General features: G+C 36.2%; 2 protein-coding genes across 4 annotated transcripts; one reads left to right on the forward strand and one right to left on the reverse strand.

The window, feature by feature from the left end:
- The first annotated feature begins 11 nt into the window (after positions 1-11).
- LOC136785855 (facilitated trehalose transporter Tret1-like) lies at positions 12-1843 on the forward strand. 2 transcript variants are annotated; one of them, XM_066747169.1, is made up of 4 exons: positions 12-194; positions 270-532; positions 592-1015; positions 1137-1843. In XM_066747169.1, exons 1-4 carry the CDS (start codon positions 152-154, stop codon positions 1787-1789), a joined length of 1383 nt encoding a protein of 460 aa, XP_066603266.1. In that variant the 5' UTR covers positions 12-151; the 3' UTR covers positions 1790-1843. The 2 variants fall into 2 exon arrangements, with proteins under 2 accessions (XP_066603266.1, XP_066603265.1); XM_066747168.1 differs by having other exon boundaries at positions 78-194; positions 266-532.
- LOC136785858 (uncharacterized) lies at positions 1841-21556 on the reverse strand. 2 transcript variants are annotated; one of them, XM_066747173.1, is made up of 8 exons: positions 21293-21556; positions 14687-14810; positions 14410-14495; positions 11668-11766; positions 8038-8100; positions 7564-7647; positions 3381-3612; positions 1841-2741 (listed from the first exon to the last, which is right to left on the reverse strand). In XM_066747173.1, the coding sequence occupies exons 1-8, from the start codon at positions 21362-21364 to the stop codon at positions 2587-2589; spliced, it is 915 nt and encodes a 304-aa protein (XP_066603270.1). In that variant the 5' UTR covers positions 21365-21556; the 3' UTR covers positions 1841-2586. The 2 variants fall into 2 exon arrangements, with proteins under 2 accessions (XP_066603270.1, XP_066603268.1); XM_066747171.1 differs by having other exon boundaries at positions 7510-7647.
- Between the last annotated feature and the right edge of the window lie 972 nt (positions 21557-22528).

Here is a 22528-nt window from a genome sequence, read left to right on the forward strand (position 1 = left end):
TGTATTAATTATTTTCTGAGCAATTATTAGATTACCCTGACCTTGCGAAATGATTAGCGATAAAGCGAGACTCGTGCATGCGTTTCACCGTAGGTGAAAAAACAAAATGCATTAGCTTTTGTGGAGTTGTGCCACAAATTATCGAAGGAGAATGGACAAGGCGAGAAATAGACTTCTACTCATCACATTTACGGGTATTAATCAATCTATCTATTTCTCAATCAGGATTTTAACGATTCAATTATCGCTTTGATTACGTGCAAAGGCAGTAGGTTTGCAACAGATAATCATAGGATTATACGGAGGTTGGTGTTCGCCATATTTGGCAATTCTCGTGGCAGACGATTCTCCTATAAAAATTACTTTCGACCAAGCTACATGGATATCGTCACTTTGGAAATTGGGCTCTATCCTAGGATGCATTCTCTCAATTTTAAGCGTTGACATCGTGGGAAGAAAATCTATAATTTTGTTTTGCTTAATCCCCAATGTACTGAGCTGGGTCATAACTGCCTGGGCATCATCAGTAAACGTAAGAAAATGTCTGTAATATGGGAAAATATTGATCTAACGTCTAGCATATTTTTATAGGATTTTTATGTAGCTCGATTCGTGGGTGGTATAACCAGTGGCACAATGCTGATGGTGGGTCCGACGTATCTATCCGAATGTTCCCCACCACTCCTTCGAAAATCCCTCAGTGTTTATTATTTCCTGCTGTCGTTATTCGGTTGTCTTATGGGATACACGCTGGGAGCTTTTCTAGAAATATCTCGATATTCTTACGTGGCAATTGGACTATCCATTTTTCAAGCGGCTATATTTATTTGCCTCCCGGAAACACCTTATCACCTAATTCGTAAGAAACGTTACGTGGATGCCTCTAAGGCTCTTAGATTATTACGTGGTTGCAACAACATCAGGGAAGAGCTTGACTCCATTATGAGATCTGTGGAATCCGAGCCGAGAAATGCAGGGATATGTGTGATTTTGCGAGAGATTCTCATCAGACCCGGTATGGTTATAGAGTTTTGACACATCTTTGCTGATTATATGCGAATAACGCTGCTTTACAGGCTTAATCCGTTAAATCGAATAATTATTAATTACAAGAGTATTTCCGTTGCATATTGCAGGTGGTAAAAGGGAATTTCTAATTGGTACCAGTTTAATGGCTGCACACGCTTTGAGCGGTTTGCAGCTTCTTGTTACGTACGCAGGAATATTGTTCAACGCGATGGATAATCCTATTATGCCAGGAAAGTATTTGAGCATTATTCTCATGATCGTTTATATTTGCGGTGTAGTCGTATACATGTATTTAGTTGACCTCGTTGGTCGAAAACCGATGTGCCTAATATCAACCACTGTGGTTATTATATCAGCCATCACTGCCGGAACATATTTCTTTTTATCGAGCTACGCTATGAAGGGATATGATTTCTCTAATTATACAGTGATTCCAGTGATAGCTGTATTTTTTTACGTACTCGGAGGAAGCCTAGGCTTGGCGAATGTAAGTATCACCGTTGTGAGCGAAATTTTTCCCATGTACTCCAAAGTGACCTGTGTTAATTTTTGCTCGATAATTAGTTCCATCTGCTCGTTCGTTCTTCTAAAATCGTGGAGTCTGATAATTACACGACTCGGTTTAGATTTTATGTTCTGGATTTTCGCTTGTCTAAATATTTTCAATCTGTCGCTGTTTGTATTCTTTGTACCTGCAACTATTAACAAGGGCTTATACCAAATTAGCGATATACCGAGCTTTAATTATCAGAAATTGTAACGTCATGTAGGGGGAAAGCATTTGGAAAATCTTGAATAAATAATGTTTTTATAAACAAAATTAATGACCATTTATTTAAAACCTTTTAATACCCTTTTCAAAAGGATCTATACAAACAGGTACTTTGACATAATTAAGTGTTCACTTAATTAATTGAATACACATTTATAAATATCAACAGTTATTCGATAATTACAAGAGTATTCATCGGTACAGTGTCGATAAAAATATCCAGCAAAGTATCAAAACATGAAAAGAAAATTTGAGGACGCCTCGTTTGATAATTCATGGTGAAAGTTAGACTTTTAAATACCTATGTGAATTATAAGACCTTGGCATTCCTATTTATCGACAGGTTTATGAAAGTTAAATTAGCTTAAAGTGTTTACAGTGCTCTTGACTAGATTAAAGGGAACCAAATGAAGCTACTCTACCAAATATGATTCGCTAGCCTCTTCTAGAAAAATCATTAAAAACTAATATAATATCCTTGACACATTACGTGCTCTCGTACTACAGCTCTTACGCTTCAGAGTCGCTTCATATGTGAGAAAAGTCAGAAATTGCAGATCAAGCACCATGAAATACCGCAGTCAATGGTGCAAAGAGCTTTCAGCGTTCGATGTTAGAATGTTTTGTCCCTCAACGCCATTTATAAGAATTCGAAAACGTTCCCCGTTAAGAGTGTTTTTAGTTTTCAGTCGACTTTCCGTAAAGAGGGTCTCGCATCCAGCATCCACTTCGATTAGATCAATTCTAGGGACCTTTTCATCGAGAACGATGGAAACCACTTTGGCTCAGGTGTGTTGGTTCTCGTTCTCTTTGTCCGACTGAAGTTTGTGATTGATCATTATCGTTGTGACGCCGTCATTGAAATCTGGCGAAGTTGTCAGTTTGGCCACTTCGACCTCTGAGCTCCATTTAGGCATGACACATGTTACTACTGAAATGTCTGAAAGAAAAATGATTCTCCTTTTTAACGAATTTAATATCGCTCCATTATTACTTATTAGTTATAAGCTTAGCATCGCTTTAATCGGTGAATCTATATATTCGGATAATGCTTGCATGGATAGTTGGAGATGATATCCTGTATTTGATGAGAATTTACATTCCGAATAATCCCCTTAGGAGGAACCTACTATGCCAATGCGCCTTTATCGAAGTTCAATTGTAACAATCTCGCGTTAAGCCGATGCCTTCCTCGCTTATCAGCGTTATCACCCAACTAGCGTTATAAAAATCTTTCAAATTCCAGACATTTATCACATTTGCCCGACGATTTCAACCATCATAAACGAGCTTTGACGTTTGCTTATCAAATTAAACATTCATTGTAAACATTAAAAGCATATGAAAATTTCAATATCAAAGCCAATTCCGATACTATACAGGCGACACTTGTCAATTAAATTTTCATCTGCCTTCTCTATTGATTTGCTAGTGCAATTCATCATAGAGTTCTAATTTAACAAATGCAATTAATTGAACGTATATAATGAAGAACTAAAGTCAATTAAATTCATCAGAATGGAGGTAATAAATTTAGTTGGTTGAGCGAAATTTATTGTAGATAATAAAAGTAATTTACCTGGGTGCAAGGTTTGGTTTGTCATCGGAGAGTCTGGGAATTGTACGTGTTTCCGGAGAGGACGACCGGTTGGACTCTTATCCGAAGGTAAGGCATTTAGTCCAGCAGTAGGACTCTCGGTTGGTGTTGGTGTGACAGTCACTTTAGTTTCATTGTTGGTCGCTAGTCTTCGTGAACTCAAACACGAAGTTGCGGTGGTCGTCGGTTGTACTGCGTACCGTACAGTTGGCACCTTTAAACAATAGTTCGTACAAGTTGTTCGATTACTCGGTCAAATTCAGCAAAAGATAGCTAATTGGCATTAGGCAAGCGTCTTTCGTCTCTTAGTACCAATCAATACGCAATTTCCTTAAATGCAAAGCTGATTCCTATATTAGCTCGCTCTCTCTCTCTCTCTCTCTCTCTCTCTATATATATATATATATATATATATATATATATATACACACACACACACAGAACGAAAAAGTAGCCAATTATTGAATAAATATAGCATTATAACAATTAGGCCCTTAACATTATTTTTCAACCGATGCTCTCCGTCATAGTCGGAATGTTTTACTGTTCATTATTTGATGTTAAAGTGATTGTAATAACATCCACATTAATTGATTTCCTTACGTAGATTTAAAAATATAGTGACGTCGTTTTAATGTCTACTGTTAACTATATTTAATGTTACCAATCCTTACAACAATCACAACGGACATCAATCTATATCATTCTTTGGCATTAATTCAGGTTTAAATCGTTAATATAAGTATCTCCTTGTATGAAGCTATATAAATTAACATTATTACAGTTACTTCTGAGACATTAATTTATCACCTGATTCATTATTTATAATAAAATGCGGTGATCAACAGGACATAATATCAAACATCGAAGTGTTTAGATTCACGTATTCAGTTCATTGGTATAATCTAAAATTCGTACTAGACATGATTTTTGACATTGAATTAATGTCAATGCTACATTACGATAATTGTAACATAAGTATTATATTAAGGATGATGATATTAAATCAATTTTAAGCATTCCTTCATATAATTACTCTTGGGTATTGTATTAATTGAAAATACATTTTATTAATGATTTCTACGCCCATGTTCACCATGTATTAATAACAGGTTCACTATTTCTTTCTGTGTGTGTATATATATATATATATATATATATCAATCCAAACTCTTTTTGACGAATAATAACTCGGTTAACCTGTTTCACTCTCCAGATTTATTTACGGCTGACCCATGTCCTGTCCCGTAACCAGATTACAATAAGAACCACGCGTTCAAGTTCAAAGTTGCTGGGGTAGACTCGGTCGAACAAAAGCTCTTAAAATTATCAGAAAAAGTAAGGTTTGGACGGAATAAGAAGAGACTCGGAGGGTTTTCGGTGAAAAAACTTTAGACTCGGATTTATTATTTAGGGCTAACATGCATACGCGAGAAGAAAGCGAAGGAAGGAGTTAGGGAGTGTAGGATAATACGTCGTGTAATCGGATTTTCTACGTGGCGCAATAAATGCGACATCCCCTCAACATCCCCTATCGATCACTCTATGTCCTGGACGTCGCGGCGACGCCACTGGAGCTGATGCTCACTGTTCGGATTTATCCGGTTGCATCTGAATGCAATGTAGCGCTGTTGACTTTTTGCCCTCGGAGTTACGTTACATCGACGCATATTGCTCAGTCTGAAATTCTCCGCTCACACTTCACCGCAATCTCCATCGCTGCAAACGCGTAAATGGAGGAGTTGCGTTAACGAGGCTTACATGTAAACGTGCTTAAAAAAATGTCAATATACTTTTAGGGTTAATGAATGTGTCGTGGCACACCAGAATTAAAGCTCTAGCACGATGTAACGCGAAATTAAGAATTAAACACACGAATACCGTTATTTTTATCTACTGTTTCCATATCTGCTATTTCGACGCACGAATAAGATTCGTCTCCCCTGTGAATCAGCTATAAACGCGAGCGATCTTACGTTGATAACTTAAAATTTGATTTTCTCCTAGCAGTCTGAGTGGCGTCCGAAGTTTCCACCCAAAGTCTAACTTTATTTCTTACCATGCTGCCACATCTTACGATATTTTCAGCTTAAGAGCTCCTTCGTGAGTAATGCACCGACGATAGATTTTATGCGTTCCGCTACTTGATAAGGCAAAGTCAGGATTTTTTTTATTGCTCCGATGTAGTAAATAAATGAATGCTTTTGTCTGAAATTGCTTGATGCGCCGTGGGAATAGAAAAAGGGTAGGCATTTTCGTAATTTTTCATGTAAGGGATCGACTACCCCTGGGAAAGGGAGATGTTGACTGATACATTACGGACCAACAGGAAAAATGCGAACGTTCCTAAATATCTTATACATCCAAGAGAAAACTTGATTTGGCTTATTTCACTCGGCAGGCATGCCCTAATACCTCGGTCTCGAACAAAATTTCTCTAAAAAATATATTAAAACTTTAAGCTTTCCTTAAGCTTTCAATTCATGCCAGTCTTATTGACTTAACCTAAATATTGATTTTGTCTGCGGTACAATACACAGCGTTGACAGGAAACGTCCAAACTAATTCGCATTTGTATATTTGACGAGAAATGCAATTAGAGAAATGATGAACTTTCCATGTAGGTCAAATATCGCACGCCACCATCCAGAGAATTTGGAAAATCTTTTAATTATCGAAACCAGAAAATTTCAATCACTATATGCCTCTTAAGAATTTTTAAAGTTAACATAATAAGTAATTTAACTTTTGGAAAAAGTAAATTAACAGTCTACATAAAAACTGTATAGCGATTCAAATGAGAAATGTATCGCCCTTATCTAAGTTTGGCAATGTCTTGGTAGGACATGATTTACATTGGCCAACGTTTTACACAGATAAGCAGCGTCACCCTCCTTTCCAGATAAGAAAGTTAAGACGAGCTACTTAAAGAGGGTAGGTGGTACTTTAATCACGCAATATATTTGATGTTAGAGGAATATTTTCGGCAAAAAGAGCAGAGCAAAGTTTCGTATATGAAGCAGAAACATACGTGAGGACGCTAATATGATTTTATTAGAGTTAACAGGTAGGCCCACAGCGCTGATTATATTTAGGGCATATAATCCATGATATAAAGTAGTAATTTAATTGAGACATCTTGGGATGAGTATCGCTACACAAAGAATAACTGATTGTGCGTGTATGATTGAAGGGAAACGAAACTGGGGAAATGAGAAACATGGGGAAAATAATGTAATCCCGTTTTACTTATTCGGCATGATAGATAGTTCTGTGTGGAAGTAATTTCTTATTTCCTATGCTACTGATTAGGATGTAATGGAGCTGACATTTTTGTCTGCTCACAGTGTGCGTAACTCCATTTCACGAACACTCTAGAATCATATATCTGCAATTAATGACTCCTCGCCTATTTTCCCAGTCTGCCCCTTGTCCTATTTTTTCCCCGAGATACTTGCCCCCGTAAGTCCGATCTTACCTTCTCAATTTTTTGGCCCATTACTTCTTCTTCCTAATAGGGCCAATGCTTTCTCCCGAATCTTCTGTTTTCTTCGGGTTTTAATTTGCTCTTTAAACATTAAATATCGGGGTGCTCGCTGGTCGGTCAATGTCTTAACACGCGTATATAGAAACGTTTGAAAGAAAAATATGTCTATGTTAGGCGATGATAACAATATATATTCTGTCGCTTTTCATTCGCCAACATTTTCCTAACTCGACTGTGCGACTTTCTTGCACTATACGTATTTTGTAAGTTGATTTATAACACCTTCCAAGAAGCAGTGAAAAAGCAATAAATTCTGGGAGAGTATGGTGGATGGCTTGCACTTTGTTGACTCATTTGGTTAAAAGTTTCAACGTAATTTGTCAGCACAGCACATAATACTACGGACGATATTTCAAGCGATTTTTAGCAGAAGTTCGGATAAAGTTAATAAAAAGCAGCAATGACTTACTTGACGATCGAAAAGCCTCCTTTAGCTCTTTCCTAATCTGATTTATAAAGCAGTGATAGCGGACACAACTGGTTAAAGCACAGCGCGTTGTTTTTTGCAAGGCACAATTTCATTCTAATTCTACTTTTCTTCCGATTACAAAGTTTACACTTAACTCTTCTTCCCTCCTCGCGTTCCTCTTTCTCTTCTGAGATACTCAGAATACTGACCCTGTAATTGCATTCGTCCGCAGCAGTTCCTCGGCCAGCCAAGTACTCCTGGTACTGGGATGCCACGCACAGAAGCGAATAAACCTGCAAAAAACAGGCATAGCCATTTAAGTACAGCGTACTACGATACCATGTCCTTTGTTCGAAACAGCTAAAAATTAAATCCGTTCATCTGATATTTATTTTGCATTCCTCGCCAAACCAATTTTCGCTGGGAAGGATTATACGGTAACGCGGACGTTATTGCTTATCCGAAATCGGCCTCTGTTACAAAAAATATCGGTGTGTAGCGTGTATCGACGATCGAGGCACTCGAACCGAAAGTTTGTCGGGGATTACGCATAGTGATTTTGAGGGGACATTGTGTGTGACCAACTCATGTGATTCAATGGAGTTTTACTCGAGGAGAGATATTATCCAGCCCCCTTCCCCCTGCATGTGTGCTACTGTATCGATTGCTTTTATAATACTCACATTCATGCAAAGGATGAAAAAGTTGAACACGTGGATCATTGCCATTATTGGATTAATGTAACTCTGCAAAATAAGAATGATCGATTAAATGGATAATTTCAATAATTTGCTAGAATCTTTTGATCGTTTGGAATTGTTCTTGCAGCGATAGAGAGAGAGAGAGGGAGAGAGAGGGAGAGAGAGGGAGAGAGAGGGAGAGAGAGAGAGAGAGAGAGAGAGAATAAAGTACGGTGAAGCGAGATGAAAGAACAAAGGGGAGGAAAACGAGTAAAATAGAGTTAGGAGTCTGTCGGTGGTCGCATGGTCGATGGGTGGACGAATTGGCTCAAGCTAAATCTCTACTTATACCGTCAGCCCTTGCGTAGGAACAACTGTTCCTAAGTAGCGAGTCTGGAGCAAACGTTTCTGTCGAGAAAGACGAATGAAATAAAACATATTCTCTAGAAAAACGTGTAAATGAAAGCTAATTTTCTGGCATCAACCCTAGGCTTTTTTTCTACCTTTTATTTACTATATAGAAGCAAGAGAATTGTAACAAACAATTTTTATATCGAAATATCAAACAATTCCTTGATTTTCCTGCATTTAATATATTCGAGAAAGTTTTTCCATTACTTGGACCTTAATTTATTTTCTTGTACCGTGTATACCATTGGTACATGTATTAGGTGGTTTTCCAAGCATGTACGTCATGTCTCTGACTGCAACGTGTTGCTCGAGCAGAGGGAGCTTTGTTCACTGAGAAACGGCTGTGCGGCCGGCTTGACTGCGATATAGAACGGAGCAAAGTGTCAAAACGATCTCACTGAATCGCAACGGTGCGTCTCGAAACAAAGGAAGCCTGTATCGGAAGTAGCGCGCTAGAGCTTCCAGCGATATCGATTTTACGTGATTGTTCGCTCGGTACACGTCGTTGCAAGCTCTTCCAGTCGGCTGCTCTTAAAAGACGCCAAAAGCCTTGGGAAAGAAGCCGTGGGCTAGCTTTTTCCCAACTGAATCCACTAAAGCTACAAACCAAAATGAAACGCAGCCTTGGTAATTTTGAGGGGAAAAACGAAACTGCTCTCCCTAAAATGCTCCCCAGTTAGAGTGTATATACGCTTCCTCGCTCTCCGCTTTCGTACACTTTAATATTCTCGCGTTGTGAAAATTTAAAAAAAAGTGCTAGGAAGCGTTGCAAAACGGTAGGACTTTACACGCGAATAACTCATAAATTGCATAAATGAATTGAAATATCGGAAACGTGGCAAGTATTGATTGAAGACCTGATAGTGTAAACTATCATAAAACTGTATATAAAAGTCCTGATGCGGTATAACGATAAACAGTTTCAGCTGGAGCGTTTACAACTGTTGCTTAGAATTTTTATGATAGAAGTAATGTTTGTAATGCATGAAAAGTTAAAATTATATAACTAGTTACTCTTTATTTAACTGTATACAATTAATTGATCGAGTGTCATTTACCGTATACATAGATCCTATTTTTCTTTACTGTCCAATTTAACATTAAATTGTATACGAGTCGATCATTTTATTGTGGCGCAATCAGAAGTCTCGTGGCATTTAATGCTTTGGCATTATTAATGATTTTGTTAGTTAATGGCGTTTTATTAAAGCTGTTGTGCCGAGGTTTCACAGCTTTACCGCGAAACCGGTCATTCTCGTATAAACGCATAGCCGAAGTCTTCACCACGCGTTCCAAACTATTATTGCTTCGCCATGTTTTTGCAAATGGCAATCGATTCTAATAGAATTGACCACCGGTTATCGCAAACTGGTAAAACATTATTCGAAACACAATATTCACTGTGAGAAATAACGTTGTGAGAGTGGATTCGATATTTCCTATCGAAATTACCCAAAAGTATAAATAGTGTTTAAGCAAATGTCATATAATCGATCGTAAAGGTTTGCGGAAACAACAAATATTGCTGGCTGCTATGGAAAATGCTGCAAGTACTAATTTAGTTATTGGAATTCGGGCAATTTATATTTAAACTCAGATAGAATCACGTACTTGTTATATACCACGCGAATACTTTGGTCCAATAAAACAGGGAAGAAATAATTTCTCAGGAATTTTTATCATCAAGATTTTATCTTAGCCTCAGAGCAACAGAACACTCGTCTTTCGTGTTTCCGGTTTAAGAGGAAAAAGCTAAACATCGTAAAAAGAAAGGACGTTAATGAAAATTATGCTTATGAAAATACATCCAGCACTTTTACTCCTTGCCTTGCATTCTCGCCGACGTGGTTCGCGATATTTAGCTTTCGTGCCATTTTCCAACCCGGCTATCTCCACTTTCAGTAGACATACAATAAAACTTCTCTCTTTTCCTTTTTTGCACACGGTGCTCCAGTCATAGTGAATAGCCAGAACTTCAAATTTTTATGATTTAGCAAATTTTCGGAAATATCGATTTCCTTTTAAAGCATATTCTTCTGAAAGATTCAGAACACTGAATGCTTTCTACGCCGGGCAAAATATAGATTTATTTTCTGCACTGCATCGGATCGGCTACAAATTCTGTAACCGTTGAAAAATGCATTTTTCACGGTTCAACGGGTCACGCTTTGCATCGGGTGAGTTATGACAAGGAGGAAATGTGAATAGATGTTAGGGATCTGCGCGGCCCACGAGAATAATCCGTGTATTTTCAATTGCGAGAAATTCTAATATACCTTACAAAACTTTCTATGGTGATTCAATATGATTGGTTGGCTTCGAAAGACCATATACAGTATCTAAATAATGAACAAGAGTAAGCTTTGTTGAAACGTCAAAACAGATTGAAATAGTACGACGACCAAATTTTTTTCCTTAATGCACCCGATGTAACAAATTTACAGAGAAAACACGGTCTGCAGGTTTTCAAATATTCATGATTTTTTACGAGTTGCTTTTAAGGGTCAGGCAGTTTGTCACTAATGTAAATATAGCGAATCGAGCTTATTTTCCTTAACCACGCGAACCGTTTCGAAAAACGTTTTTTTAAGCCGGCAAAGCAACTAGTTGAGCTTTCCCTTTTAGGTTCTTTCATTCCAACTTTGCACGCTCTTACGCATCTATTACTTAAAAAAAAGTATATTGTATAATATAATAGACAAGAGTGGAAGGTGTGGCACACACAGCAATGACTGACACGTTCCTTTTTCTAGATATGAAGAAAAACGATCATATGGCACGTTCTCACGAAATATGAAAGCATAAGCTCAAACGGCTGGATGGATAGACGCATTGACAGGCGTTAAAAAAGTTGTTCATCTTTTGCGCAATTTCATTTGCACAAAGCTTTGAAAAAAGTCGCTGCACGACGCTCAACTCTGTTTACCATTCGCTATTTATTTTTTGCTCCAAGGAGCTTAGCATCGCGTTACGTCAGACTTTCCCCATTTCCATGCGTTCTCCTAGCCGGCAAATCTTTTTCAAGGATCATTTTTATACATTTCAAGCACACACGCTCACCGAGATAAAACCACCTTTCCACTTTCATATTTCAGCGAGACTAATCTTCCGAAAAAGAACTTAAGGTTCTTCGTACGTGAAAATGATGATGGTAGATTCTCCAATGTGCAATTCAAATAATTCAAATGTTAAAAAATTCTTCCTCTCTCTGCTAAAACTTACGCTAGATGAAGAGATGAGTAAGAACAGAGCATGTGCCATGTCAACTAAAATGCTCATCGCCATTGAAGCTGTCCAGGGTAGTAGAAAATAGCGCTGGTCCTAAAAATATATTTATAACGATTATTTCTTATAAAAAGATCGTTTAAACTTATACGTGCACTATTTTATTTACGTCGAATATTTTCAACATTTATCTGTTCTATTTTGATAATAATGACGATTGTTCAATATATTCGAGACCCTTTATAGGGTCTACCGCTTAATGCCACGAGGAAAAAATAAATTAGCATTTGATATAACTAGATTGTCCTTAAGATTTGCTATTTCAGTATTTATTTTCTATATATAAAAAGCATGAGACTATTATTGTTATCAGAACAATTGAGTATCGATTCAAAATTGCCACAGAATTTTGGTATATCCTAATATAAATTGTATACTTCGAGGAAGTTTTAATTTTCAATGATTTATCGATTCAGGTTCTTATACTAGTGGCTCTCATGAAAATAATTTAGAAGAAATTTTATATGAGTTGTATTTAAGTACTATTTGTGAAAACTTGTGATTTTATCGAGTAAACATAGCCCGTGAAGCGCATCTCATCTTTATCGATCTTTTCTTGCCCATTAATCATTGGAGACGAACTGTCATGCATGTCTCGCCAGCTAGTATCTATCTATAGCAACATTAACCTTTGAATAAGATTTTTATAGCTATAAGTGTCTGAATATTCTACTTATTTTGCAATATTTATTTTCTTGCTTAAAAGCTTGCGATGTATACATTTTTTAGCTCATATTGAACCTTTTAGATAGGTCACTGCGAGTAAAAGAGCAGTTAAATAATTTTTGTTCTTAAAAAGTTGTCAAAAACTCTTTCAAATCTAATCAATTTCACGCAGGTTGTTAAGGATCCTCTTCGCTCTGTAAAAAATAAAGCTATAATGAGAGAGCCATGAAAAATTGACATTGACATATCGTATCCCTCTGCTGAGTTCATTGTGCCACGTAGCATTCCCGTGGGTGAGCTTCGTAGTATGATATATGTAAGACGTGTATTTTTGTTTCGTAAGGGATAAAATGTAGGCAGAAATTGAATCCAATGACGGAGAAAATTTTATAAAAAATTTCATGCGAGGAAATAGACGCTGAGGGTTTAATGTTCTATCTCACTCATAAATTTTCGAACCCTCATTGGATAGATGGCTTTAGATTATCCGTCACTCTCCTTTTTTCGTTCGAATGATTCGAATTCTCCCTGTACTTATATAACTAGGTTTTCGTAATGAAAATTTAAAGAGTAAAAATATTTTTAGCTGAAATACAAGAAAATTACACATAATGCTCGCGCCATTGTTTTTATTGTTACTGTATACCTTTTTAATGTTTCTCTGCGGTGTTCCTATTATTTTGGTTCCTTCCATTCTAAAACCCCTCTTATTCCACACAATAAAGTATTCTCTTTAAATTTCTATACTAAATGATTAAGAAGAATAACCGAATTTTATGAATAATTGCAAGAGACGAATTTAACCTTACGACATAATAAAAATATAGCAATCAATTAAACACGACGAGGGTCTCATAATCACTAATTTATTACCAAGGACCAAAAGAGTTCTTAATCTAACGTAGCAGCATTTCATCTTGAGTTTTATTTAATTTAGGGTTAAATTAGGGTGTTTTGGAATACAGAAATTAATTGTATCTGATTTGACGCGGAAAAAAAGGTGGCAAAGAGAGAGAAAAGATAAAGTCTGAGTGAGTGATAAAGGTACCTTTATGACCAATTGTTCTCTCGCGTAATACGAAAAGAAAAAGGGTTTATCAGCGAATGAGAGCTGGCAAATTAATGTGTCGCGCAGTTTGACGAAAATTACAACTATACCGTTTCCGATAATCAACGATCGAATAAAGCATGAAGCTTTAAAGAGAGTAATGCTTTTTAATTAAATTCTCGCAGGGTAATAAATCAAATGCCAAATGCGTTTACTACTAGCTGTAGCACACACGTACACTTTCTCGTAAAACAATTCTATGTGAAGTGGCTAAAAGGTCCGATACAGCTGTACGGTTATAAAGTATGGAATTTTCCCTTTGAGCTATCAAACAATTTGACGTGTACCTACTATGTATGTGTACGTATAGTCGCGTGGTAATTATTTAGCAAACACGCGATTGCGATTAAAGTAAATCTAAATAATCAATCTATTCCGACAAGCACCGAGATTGCATACTCATAATAAAGTTTATACATGATTCACTCTTCTATATATATATATATATATATATATATATATGTATATAGTGAATAACTTTATGCTATCCCAGTTGGTGCGAAAGGGCTATTGCTCCTACTTGTTGAATTTGACTCGCTGTCGCTCAAAATGTGAGAGTAAGACAATTCTAAAAAGACATAACGACGTGGCTGCAGTGATACGATCGCCACATGTTTACAGGAGTCGTTCGTGTTGAAATTTTCAGCGCGTCCGACTGATGATTTGCTTTTACTACTGCGGCGTTCCTACACTACCATCACCTCGGATTTCCTTGAGACTAAGGGTTTCGTTCTAGAATCACTATACAGACGAAAAACTGTTTTATCCTCGGCATTTATATATTACTCGTCATCATCAATATCACCGATTTTTCCAAATTGAGTAAAGGACCGATAATGCAGATCAAGGAGGGGATATCGAAGCTCTCGCGTAAATAGTAATATATTAATAAAAATGTGTCTCACTGTGCAGAGGCCATAGAGAAGCAGCAGGGTGGAAATGGCGCCACAGCAGGAACATATTAGCATCGTCACGCTGAATCTGATCGTCGCTGAAAGTAATAGGTTCTCTTTCGTTTACATGACAACCGACTACTCCTCTATGCGCGAAATGGTATTCTATACGAGAGTTTATAGTATGCGTATACTATATAGCTATGGAATAGAACATTGATGTGGAATAGCGAATATTAGGTAAAAGCCAAATGCAGTCTGGTAGCGTGTGATTTATATAGATACTCACTGGGTGTTACGTTGTTTGGTTCTAGAATGCTCGTGCTCACTGGCGAAGACCGATTCCCTGAGAGATATAGGCTTTCCGCCTGCAGGATGTTGCTGGCTGTAGCCGTTACCAGCGCGAAGTAAATCTATACACATATATATAAAAAATTCTGCTCATTAGTTTATACTAATGTTTTCAAAGATTTAATACTCCACTCTTCAACCATTTTCAAGTTTCACTAATTACTTGGCAAAAGTCTAATCCTCATCTCCAAACGTTTATTCAGCCTAAATTGCGAAAATTAGCTGTGGAATATATCTACATTGCGCATGTTTCCATTTGTTTGGATTATAAACGACGTAAGCCTGAAATTCTACATAATCTCGCCCTCGTTATATTTGCCATATTACTCTAACTAACTTTTACGAGTAGAAAAGATGGATTTACGTTTATCTTATGCGCCTCTCTCTATAAAAATTTGTAATTTAATGGTAGGTATAAAAGAATTATGAGTTTGTCCTATTTCATTAGCTGAGTAGAAACTGAGAATTTGTCCAGAGGCATTATTTTTTTTCTGATCCAGTTGGGTTTTTTTAGGAAACAACATATGATGAAAATTGGAACGATTTGACGCACTGTAGGATTTTACTGTGCCCGAGGTAAGTTTGCGTGAGTTACCGATGAAAATCAAAGTTTATTTCGTGTATGAAGTAGAGTGGATGTGATCACATATTTCATGTGAACTATATATGAGGATATTCAAAGTTCGGCAAACAGAAAGCTGATTACATCACTTTTACGAGGTTTTATTTTAAGGATGGTCGATATTGAGCGAAATTGAAGGCATTCCTGAAGCTTATACCGTTTCGCTTGAACCGACTTTGAATTCGCGTCCACGCGGATATGAAACCTTGCGGAAACCCGAAATCGTTTTTCCTTGACAGGAGTTCAAAAACTTTGAAAAAAGACTCAATTTGCAGTTGAAATTTCTCGAGTACAGACCGTAAAATACAACTAAATTGAAGCCACTCCTAGACATCTGTGCGGAAGTTGCGCACTTATACATATTATTGTGAAGAAGTTTTGGTGGGTTTTGAAGAGGGGTGATGGAAGAGAATGAAGAGCTGGTAGGAGTTAAGTGATAGAACGAGACTCGACTTTCAAGGGTGCGTCATCTCCGAACGTCTTTTCGGTGAAAACGATCGATCCTTCGCAACGAGGGTTATTGAAATTGCTTCCCGCCTTTCGTATTGTCTCCTGCTACTAGCCTTCAACCTTGGACCCGTTTCATCGCTTTTTAACTCGCTGACGTTCTCTCTTAACAGCCGCCGCGTCGGGGAAGCCATTTATCCGGAAAAATTCAATTTTTTCACTATGGCGTTTGCTAACATGTTACACTTCCTCCAGAAGCTATAAATCGATACGGATTAGCTCTCAAAAAAGTTTGATACTATTTTGATAGCTACGTGAGTTTTTCGTACTCTATATATGCTAGAAACTAATTGCTATTAATTTGGCATAATGTATTTATGCCAAATTAATAGGATAGTTTCCTATTTGGGAATAAAACTTTATTTTCATTAACAAAAAGTAGGATAGCGTGACAGATAAGACTAAAATATAGGACAGCTGTTAAAACAGCGTGTGAAAGCTGCAGCAGTATTTACCAACGAAGTTTAATGAGAAATTTGAGACACGGATTGTCGTCAAGTGACACGGTAGTGTCTCGACGGCAAATGTATGTAGATAAAACTGTCGAGATCTACCACTCTCTTATACAGCAAGTTTGTATATCACAAACTCGAAAAAAAAACACATTTTAATTTAATTATATCTCGGTGAGTATAATTTGACATGATTTAACAACATCTTTATTATATTATCATATTCTCTAGGACTATTTATGCCGTATAGGAAGGCACAATATTAATTCTTATTTTATCATAATGCAAAAGGCATTTGTTTTTTTGTCATAAATTTTCTCTCAAAATGTGTAGATTTTATTTTATTTGAAAAGGACAAATATTTTCTGCATAGGTTTCTTTTGAAACCCAATGAAACTCCAACGAATATTATTTAAATTACGTAATTTAAGATTGAAATGAAGGGAAAATTGTCGACGTCGACAATTTGATACGGTAAGATCATACTGAACATTCCTTTAGCAACGACACGGATACTATATTAGGAATTTATAAATGAGGGCGCCTTCGTCGTTCCCTCGAAAATGGATAAGATACGTCAATTGATAGCTTCCCGATTTGGCTTACAGCAGAAACTGCATTTTCGTTTCGACGTATATTTCGAATTCAAACTTAACCCCTGGAATAAATTGAAAGCATATAGTAATGAGATGAATGATTTAAATAAAATATTCAAAATGAATAACAGAATAGAAAAATTTTCTATGCTCGAGTGTATTATAAGAGTATGATATTTAGTATAGTCGAGAAGTTTTCCTTATATAAATCATAAAAGCTTCAAGCAAAGTATTTAGTATACTCTTCTTGATGGTTTGGCGAAGATTAAAAAATTTGAATTTTAAGAAATATCCACTCTGCTCTTATCTTTTTTCATTTTACAACTAATCTCGTTACTAGGTCACTAAATCTGATCTCTTTCATACGATTGGACAGTCTTCGGTAAAAGGAGCGCATTACGTGTATCGAACTTTTTTCAACCAAACCAAATTCCACGTTATTTGACTACAAATATAGAAATTTTCCTCTATTGGAAGTATAAAAAATTGTATTTCATATTGCACCGGTGCGATGATTGTAAATTAATTCATTTGGGGTTATTACTAGACTGATAAGAGTTAGGCTAAGCTAACTTATCAGAAATTACGGAAGCTTCACTTCGCCGAGCTTATTTAATTACGTACGAGATGAATTAAGCTAAGACTTATTAGTAAAGTAGTTATATTGCTAATTCATTGAAATTCCTGAAAAATCCTCGTAAAAAGGGATGAAGCCTACGTATAGTGAGCCAGTTAATACAAAGTTTCTACATATCTGAACTTTTTTGGTACAGCCATTAAACTTTAATTTGCTGAATTTAAAACTTTGTTTGGGTTATAAGTGTCCTTGTTTCAAAGTCATTAAAAACGATTTGGTGCCTACAATATTCCGCACAGAGACAACTAAATCTGGAGTTACCTTTTTAACATTTATTGTAGCATTTAATGGTTATGTTTATATATCACTTTTCTCCAAAAAGGAATTTCAAGTCTGCGGTATTAGACAAATATTAACAACTTCCGATAAAGCTGTGCGCTTCTAACGATCGCAAGGAGGCTTACTTCGGCTGATAAAGCCATGATAAAGCACTGTGCTAAATGCCTTGAGAGCTGTCGAGGCTTAGATTTTATCCGACAGCTCACAAATTCTGTACTAGAGTTTACTACCAATTTTGTCTTTTCTCCCCGACCAACGATCAAATTGTTTTTCCCATGAGTGTGTATATTCGTGCAGAACTAAAACCTTGTTGGAATAATATTTTCATTCGCCAATTCACGAAAAATTCACATCGATATTTGGTCAGAAATGGTTGGGGAATAGTAAGGTCAATTTGTTTCTCATGCGTACGTAAAAATGACTACTCTCTCAGTGCTATTCTCAGTTTTATTACAGCCTTCTATATTTTTTACATGCCACAGAAGAGCTTTTATTGCGATTGCTACGATTGCAGGGTTTCCGTTGTTTTAACGGTCTGTATTTTTTCCAGCAAGTCTCATCGAAGTGGATCATTGTTAGTTCTTGATTTCGTTCGCTCGCTTCAAGATGATTTTCCCCTGTTTTTTCTTCTGACGAGAGTTTACAATAGAACACTCGGAGATTGCTGATAAGAGTTTGAAACGAGTCGATCGAGCGGTCGATGCGTGTAACGTCCACTTCAGCTTTAATTATCTTACTCAGTCTTTCAAGAAAATGTAACGAGCAACAGTGGCAATGTCAACGTTAAGGGTATATTATATTGCTGATAAGATGAGAAGCGTTGTAATTTTTTGAAGCACGTATACAAATCTAGCTTGCCACTATATAAGAGGTTTTGCCTTAAATCATGTTACATGGCAACAGTGTTTTTCTTGCAGTTTCATCAAAAGCTATATACCACTTAAAATTTATAAATCGACCTCCAATAATTTAGGAGAACAAAATTATATTATAGTTACGAAAAAGTATGTTATTAGAAAATATCTCAAAATGCTAATAATAATAAAGGTTATTGCTTCATGCAAGTAGATTTATATAAGATTAAAAGAACTGATTTGTGTGAATGTTCATGCATAGCTTTATATCTGAATAAAAAATATGTACTCGTAAAATTCGTATGTTAATAAGGTTTAAAAAGGTCATGTACGTAATCATTGAAGCGGTCTATTTCTAAATTACATAGATGAGAAATACCCTGAGCGATCATTTTTCACGAGACGATGTACATTAACAGGACGACTTTAAAAGATCGCGTTTATTAGCTTGATGCGTTTGCGTGGCTTTGGCTGTACGTTATTTAAATTTCCGTGCATGAGAGTCCAGCATTTTTTTTCATCGTAAGAGATATTAACGAGCATATCAGTCCTCTTTACCGATATTATTACTACATTGGAAAAAAGATTAATTTTTACGGTATTTATCTACTCGTGTTAATATTTGCTGGACGTTGTAAAATTGTAAAAAACATAGGTATATTATATTTATACATATGTACCAAGCTTTTCAAGCGGTGAGAATGCGGGGACTTGGAGAGAAAAAGCTTGAGAAGCTATATGCTGGAAAAGACTCGCAGGTGCATTCTGAAGCTTACGATAAAACGTTGAAAAATTGAGAAGCGCTTGGGGAAGGTTTATCTAAAATTCCTCGCGTTTCCGCCTATATGTGTAAAATATAAACTGGTGCAGAAATGGGAAAGATTTTTAGGGGAAAAAAATCACTTTGAATGTCATTGAATGTCATTGAAGCCCGATGGAGTGGGCTTATAGGTAACGGGATATTATTGCAGAGATGGGGTGAAAGAAAACTGATATTCTCTAAAACTTCTATTTGTTTCCCGTGCATGCATGTCATTCCCAAGAGAAACTTGACTGGTTTGCATGAATTGAACATCTATGCATACGTTATTCAACAGATGAGTTTGTGAAATGTATCCATGCTCCAAGGAATTACTGCGCCCTTCGTCTCGACATCTATGACTTTCTGCCAACGAAAACTAAATACATACCGGATAGAACTACACAACTTTTTGCAAATCTATCCGTAAAAGCGTTCTCTTTTCCATCACTTAATCAAGTTTCACACTTTTCCATCTTACACCTTCCATCTTTCTTAACATCATCCCTGCTTTCATCTGCCACGTAAATGGCATCTCTTATTTTTCTTACCAACATATATACCATCTGCCCTCTTATGTATTTATGCCTCTTGTTTACCTCATACAAACTTAACTAAACTATGCTGTATTAAGCAAAACAATACAACTATATTTCTTGCCGCATTTGCTTGAAATAAATACGCAAATAATTATATGCGAATTACAGTAAGAGAACTGGAAAGAACTATAATTATATTTAGTGATAAGGGTAGAGAAGTTTAATCTTTACAGTCGATAAAAAGCGTTTCTTTGAAATTTTATTCAATTTCTAGAGAATGAGCAAAGTTTCGTTATTATAACAGACGTTTCCTTGACTTTCCTACTGCCCTAATTTGACTCTTAAAGCGCGTATATTAACAGTATACATCTGTACGCTATTGAGATGGTAAGAAATTAACCATTGGAAGTTTAGAAAAATCTGTAATTATTATTGTGCGTGAATTTATTCCTTTTTTATTTGTATAATAATTGAAGTAACACACGAGGAATATTTCTAATATCTTTTAGTATTATTGTTAAAAATTTAATAAAAAATTAATGAGTAAATGGTGTAGAAAAACGTATATAAATAAGACGAACGAGAAAAGAAGAGTCTAATATAGCTTACAAGATCCCAGAAACGAAGTTTGATCAATCGTCGGTATAACCAATATCCCTTGAGCACTTTCGTCAAACACAATTTGTACGTTCCAATTTATCGCTAGACATTCTGGATTCGTTTGATATCATAATTCACATATCAAAGAATCATTTATGCCTGCATTCTCTTTTCTGTTCGCGATTCTCTTATTTTACCAAGAAATTAGAACACTATAATTAATCAAACAGTTAATTCACATAAATTTCCCAGTTCATGCTTACAAAATCTAGTCTATGTTACAGTTTATCATTCATTGACAAATAGAGGAATGATGATACTCGACGTGGATTTACAACTTGAGCATTAATATAACGTGTGAAATAATATATTACTCCGAACTGACAATTTGAGGAGATACGAGAATGATTGACGACGCTGGTAGCTTTTCGGGGTATATTTCGATATTACAGATGGAAACTTCGATGCAATTACTGCTACGAATTTGCGCCACTCGCTTTCTATATATATATATATAGCATATCGCGAAATTGTAAAAAAAGGAAAATACGAGAACTGGTTTTTTGTAATTATGAAAATATTAAATATGAGTATTTTATCCATGGAAGAATACGTTTTATATTAATTAATATGGATATAGTTGATGAAAAAAGGGTTACTCCTGAATAAACAGCAGATAAAAAGCTGCCCCTCCGCACGGACTGCCAACAGCAACAGTTCAGAAAAGCCATGCTGCGACCACATGGACCACTCACTAGAAACTTGCTACTGCGAATCACATGAAAAATCTCCTGGAGAGAAAAAGAAAGGATGCTCTTTAATTTCAGTCACTTGTGTTCCTGAGGATAAATGATAATTGGACGATCACATGTTGAGGTGTGATGCACGTAAGGCTGTGTTATAGGGGTATTCGGACAACCCTTGCGAACGGTAGCTGAGCACGCACTGGGCTAAAAGCTCGACTTGTGCTCTTCGCGCTTCGACTACGCACATGCGCAAGCCCAATTCTTCGGTTCCGATCCAATCTTACAAGCTTTGGCAAAGAAACACCTGTCATTTGGCGCACGTATTCCATTGCTTGCGTGGAAAAAAATAATTAAACAGAAGTAGTTGGAGCCTAGGCATTCCTGCTTGCAAGTCTGTCCCATTGAGGATCTTGTTTAATGAAAAAAGTTAGACCCCGCCTAATACCTGGACTAATATTTAAACTTAGCTGCCCTGACTTACCGTACTTTATATGAGTTATCGTTTAACTTTCGTTATATCTCTCTCGTTTGCAGAAACAAATTTTTTCCACTGAGCTTCAACTTTCATAAGTTTTACACGCGGATTATAAGTATATTTAAGAGTCAATTTTTGCAGAGTCTAGCGAGTTGATGAATTTTGAAATTTGCAATCACCGAGAAGTTTACAACTTGGATTAAAAATTCTTGAAAATGTGCTAATCCTTACGCTCACTTTGGTCTTAGTCAATCCAATATAGGACTTGTTACTGAATAGTCAATTAATTGAAGCACGTGTCTGAAACACGCGGTCACGTGGTGCAAAAGATAAATGTAATTATATACTGTCTTTATGTAAAAGAAACTTAATCTTAAATTCTCTCTACTGACTATTTATAGTTTTAGCTTTAATGAACGTATATGCGCATTTAAAAGAATTTAAGATTAATGATTCTAGTTGTTGTTTTTAATTTTAAATTTATTAAAGCTTTGATCGAATCTGAATAGAGAAATTAGTTTCTACGCTTGAATATTCAACAGGAACGGAGATAAAAATCATTCGGTAGAAAAAGAATTCATTACCAGGCGCGTAATCATATTTATTAATTAGCTTAAATTAATGAAAGACGTATTTTCATCTGGTAGCAGTTAAAAGGAAATCGATATTTATTC

Source organism: Prorops nasuta, unplaced genomic scaffold, assembly GCF_024137725.1.
Source record: "Prorops nasuta isolate Cenicafe-Biocafe unplaced genomic scaffold, Cenicafe_Pnas_1.2 PNAS00003, whole genome shotgun sequence".
NCBI lineage: Eukaryota > Metazoa > Arthropoda > Insecta > Hymenoptera > Bethylidae > Prorops > Prorops nasuta.

Excerpts from the sequence above, each read along its gene's own strand:
- LOC136785855 (XM_066747168.1), top strand. The coding sequence starts at position 78 with ATGCGTTTCACCGTAGGTGAAAAAACAAAATGCATTAGCTTTTGTGGA. Across the intron at positions 195-265 it reads TCTACTCATCACATTTACGG|GCAGTAGGTTTGCAACAGAT; the intron begins GTATTAATCAAT and ends TTACGTGCAAAG. Across the intron at positions 1,016-1,136 it reads AGAGATTCTCATCAGACCCG|GTGGTAAAAGGGAATTTCTA; the intron begins GTATGGTTATAG and ends TGCATATTGCAG.
- LOC136785858 (XM_066747171.1), bottom strand. The coding sequence starts at position 21,364 with ATGGCTTTTCTGAACTGTTGCTGTTGGCAGTCCGTGCGGAGGGGCAGC. Across the intron at positions 8,101-11,667 it reads TACTCATCTCTTCATCTAGC|AGTTACATTAATCCAATAAT; the intron begins GTAAGTTTTAGC and ends CTTATTTTGCAG. Across the intron at positions 3,613-7,509 it reads AACGCGAGGAGGGAAGAAGA|GTGCCAACTGTACGGTACGC; the intron begins GTTAAGTGTAAA and ends TATTGTTTAAAG.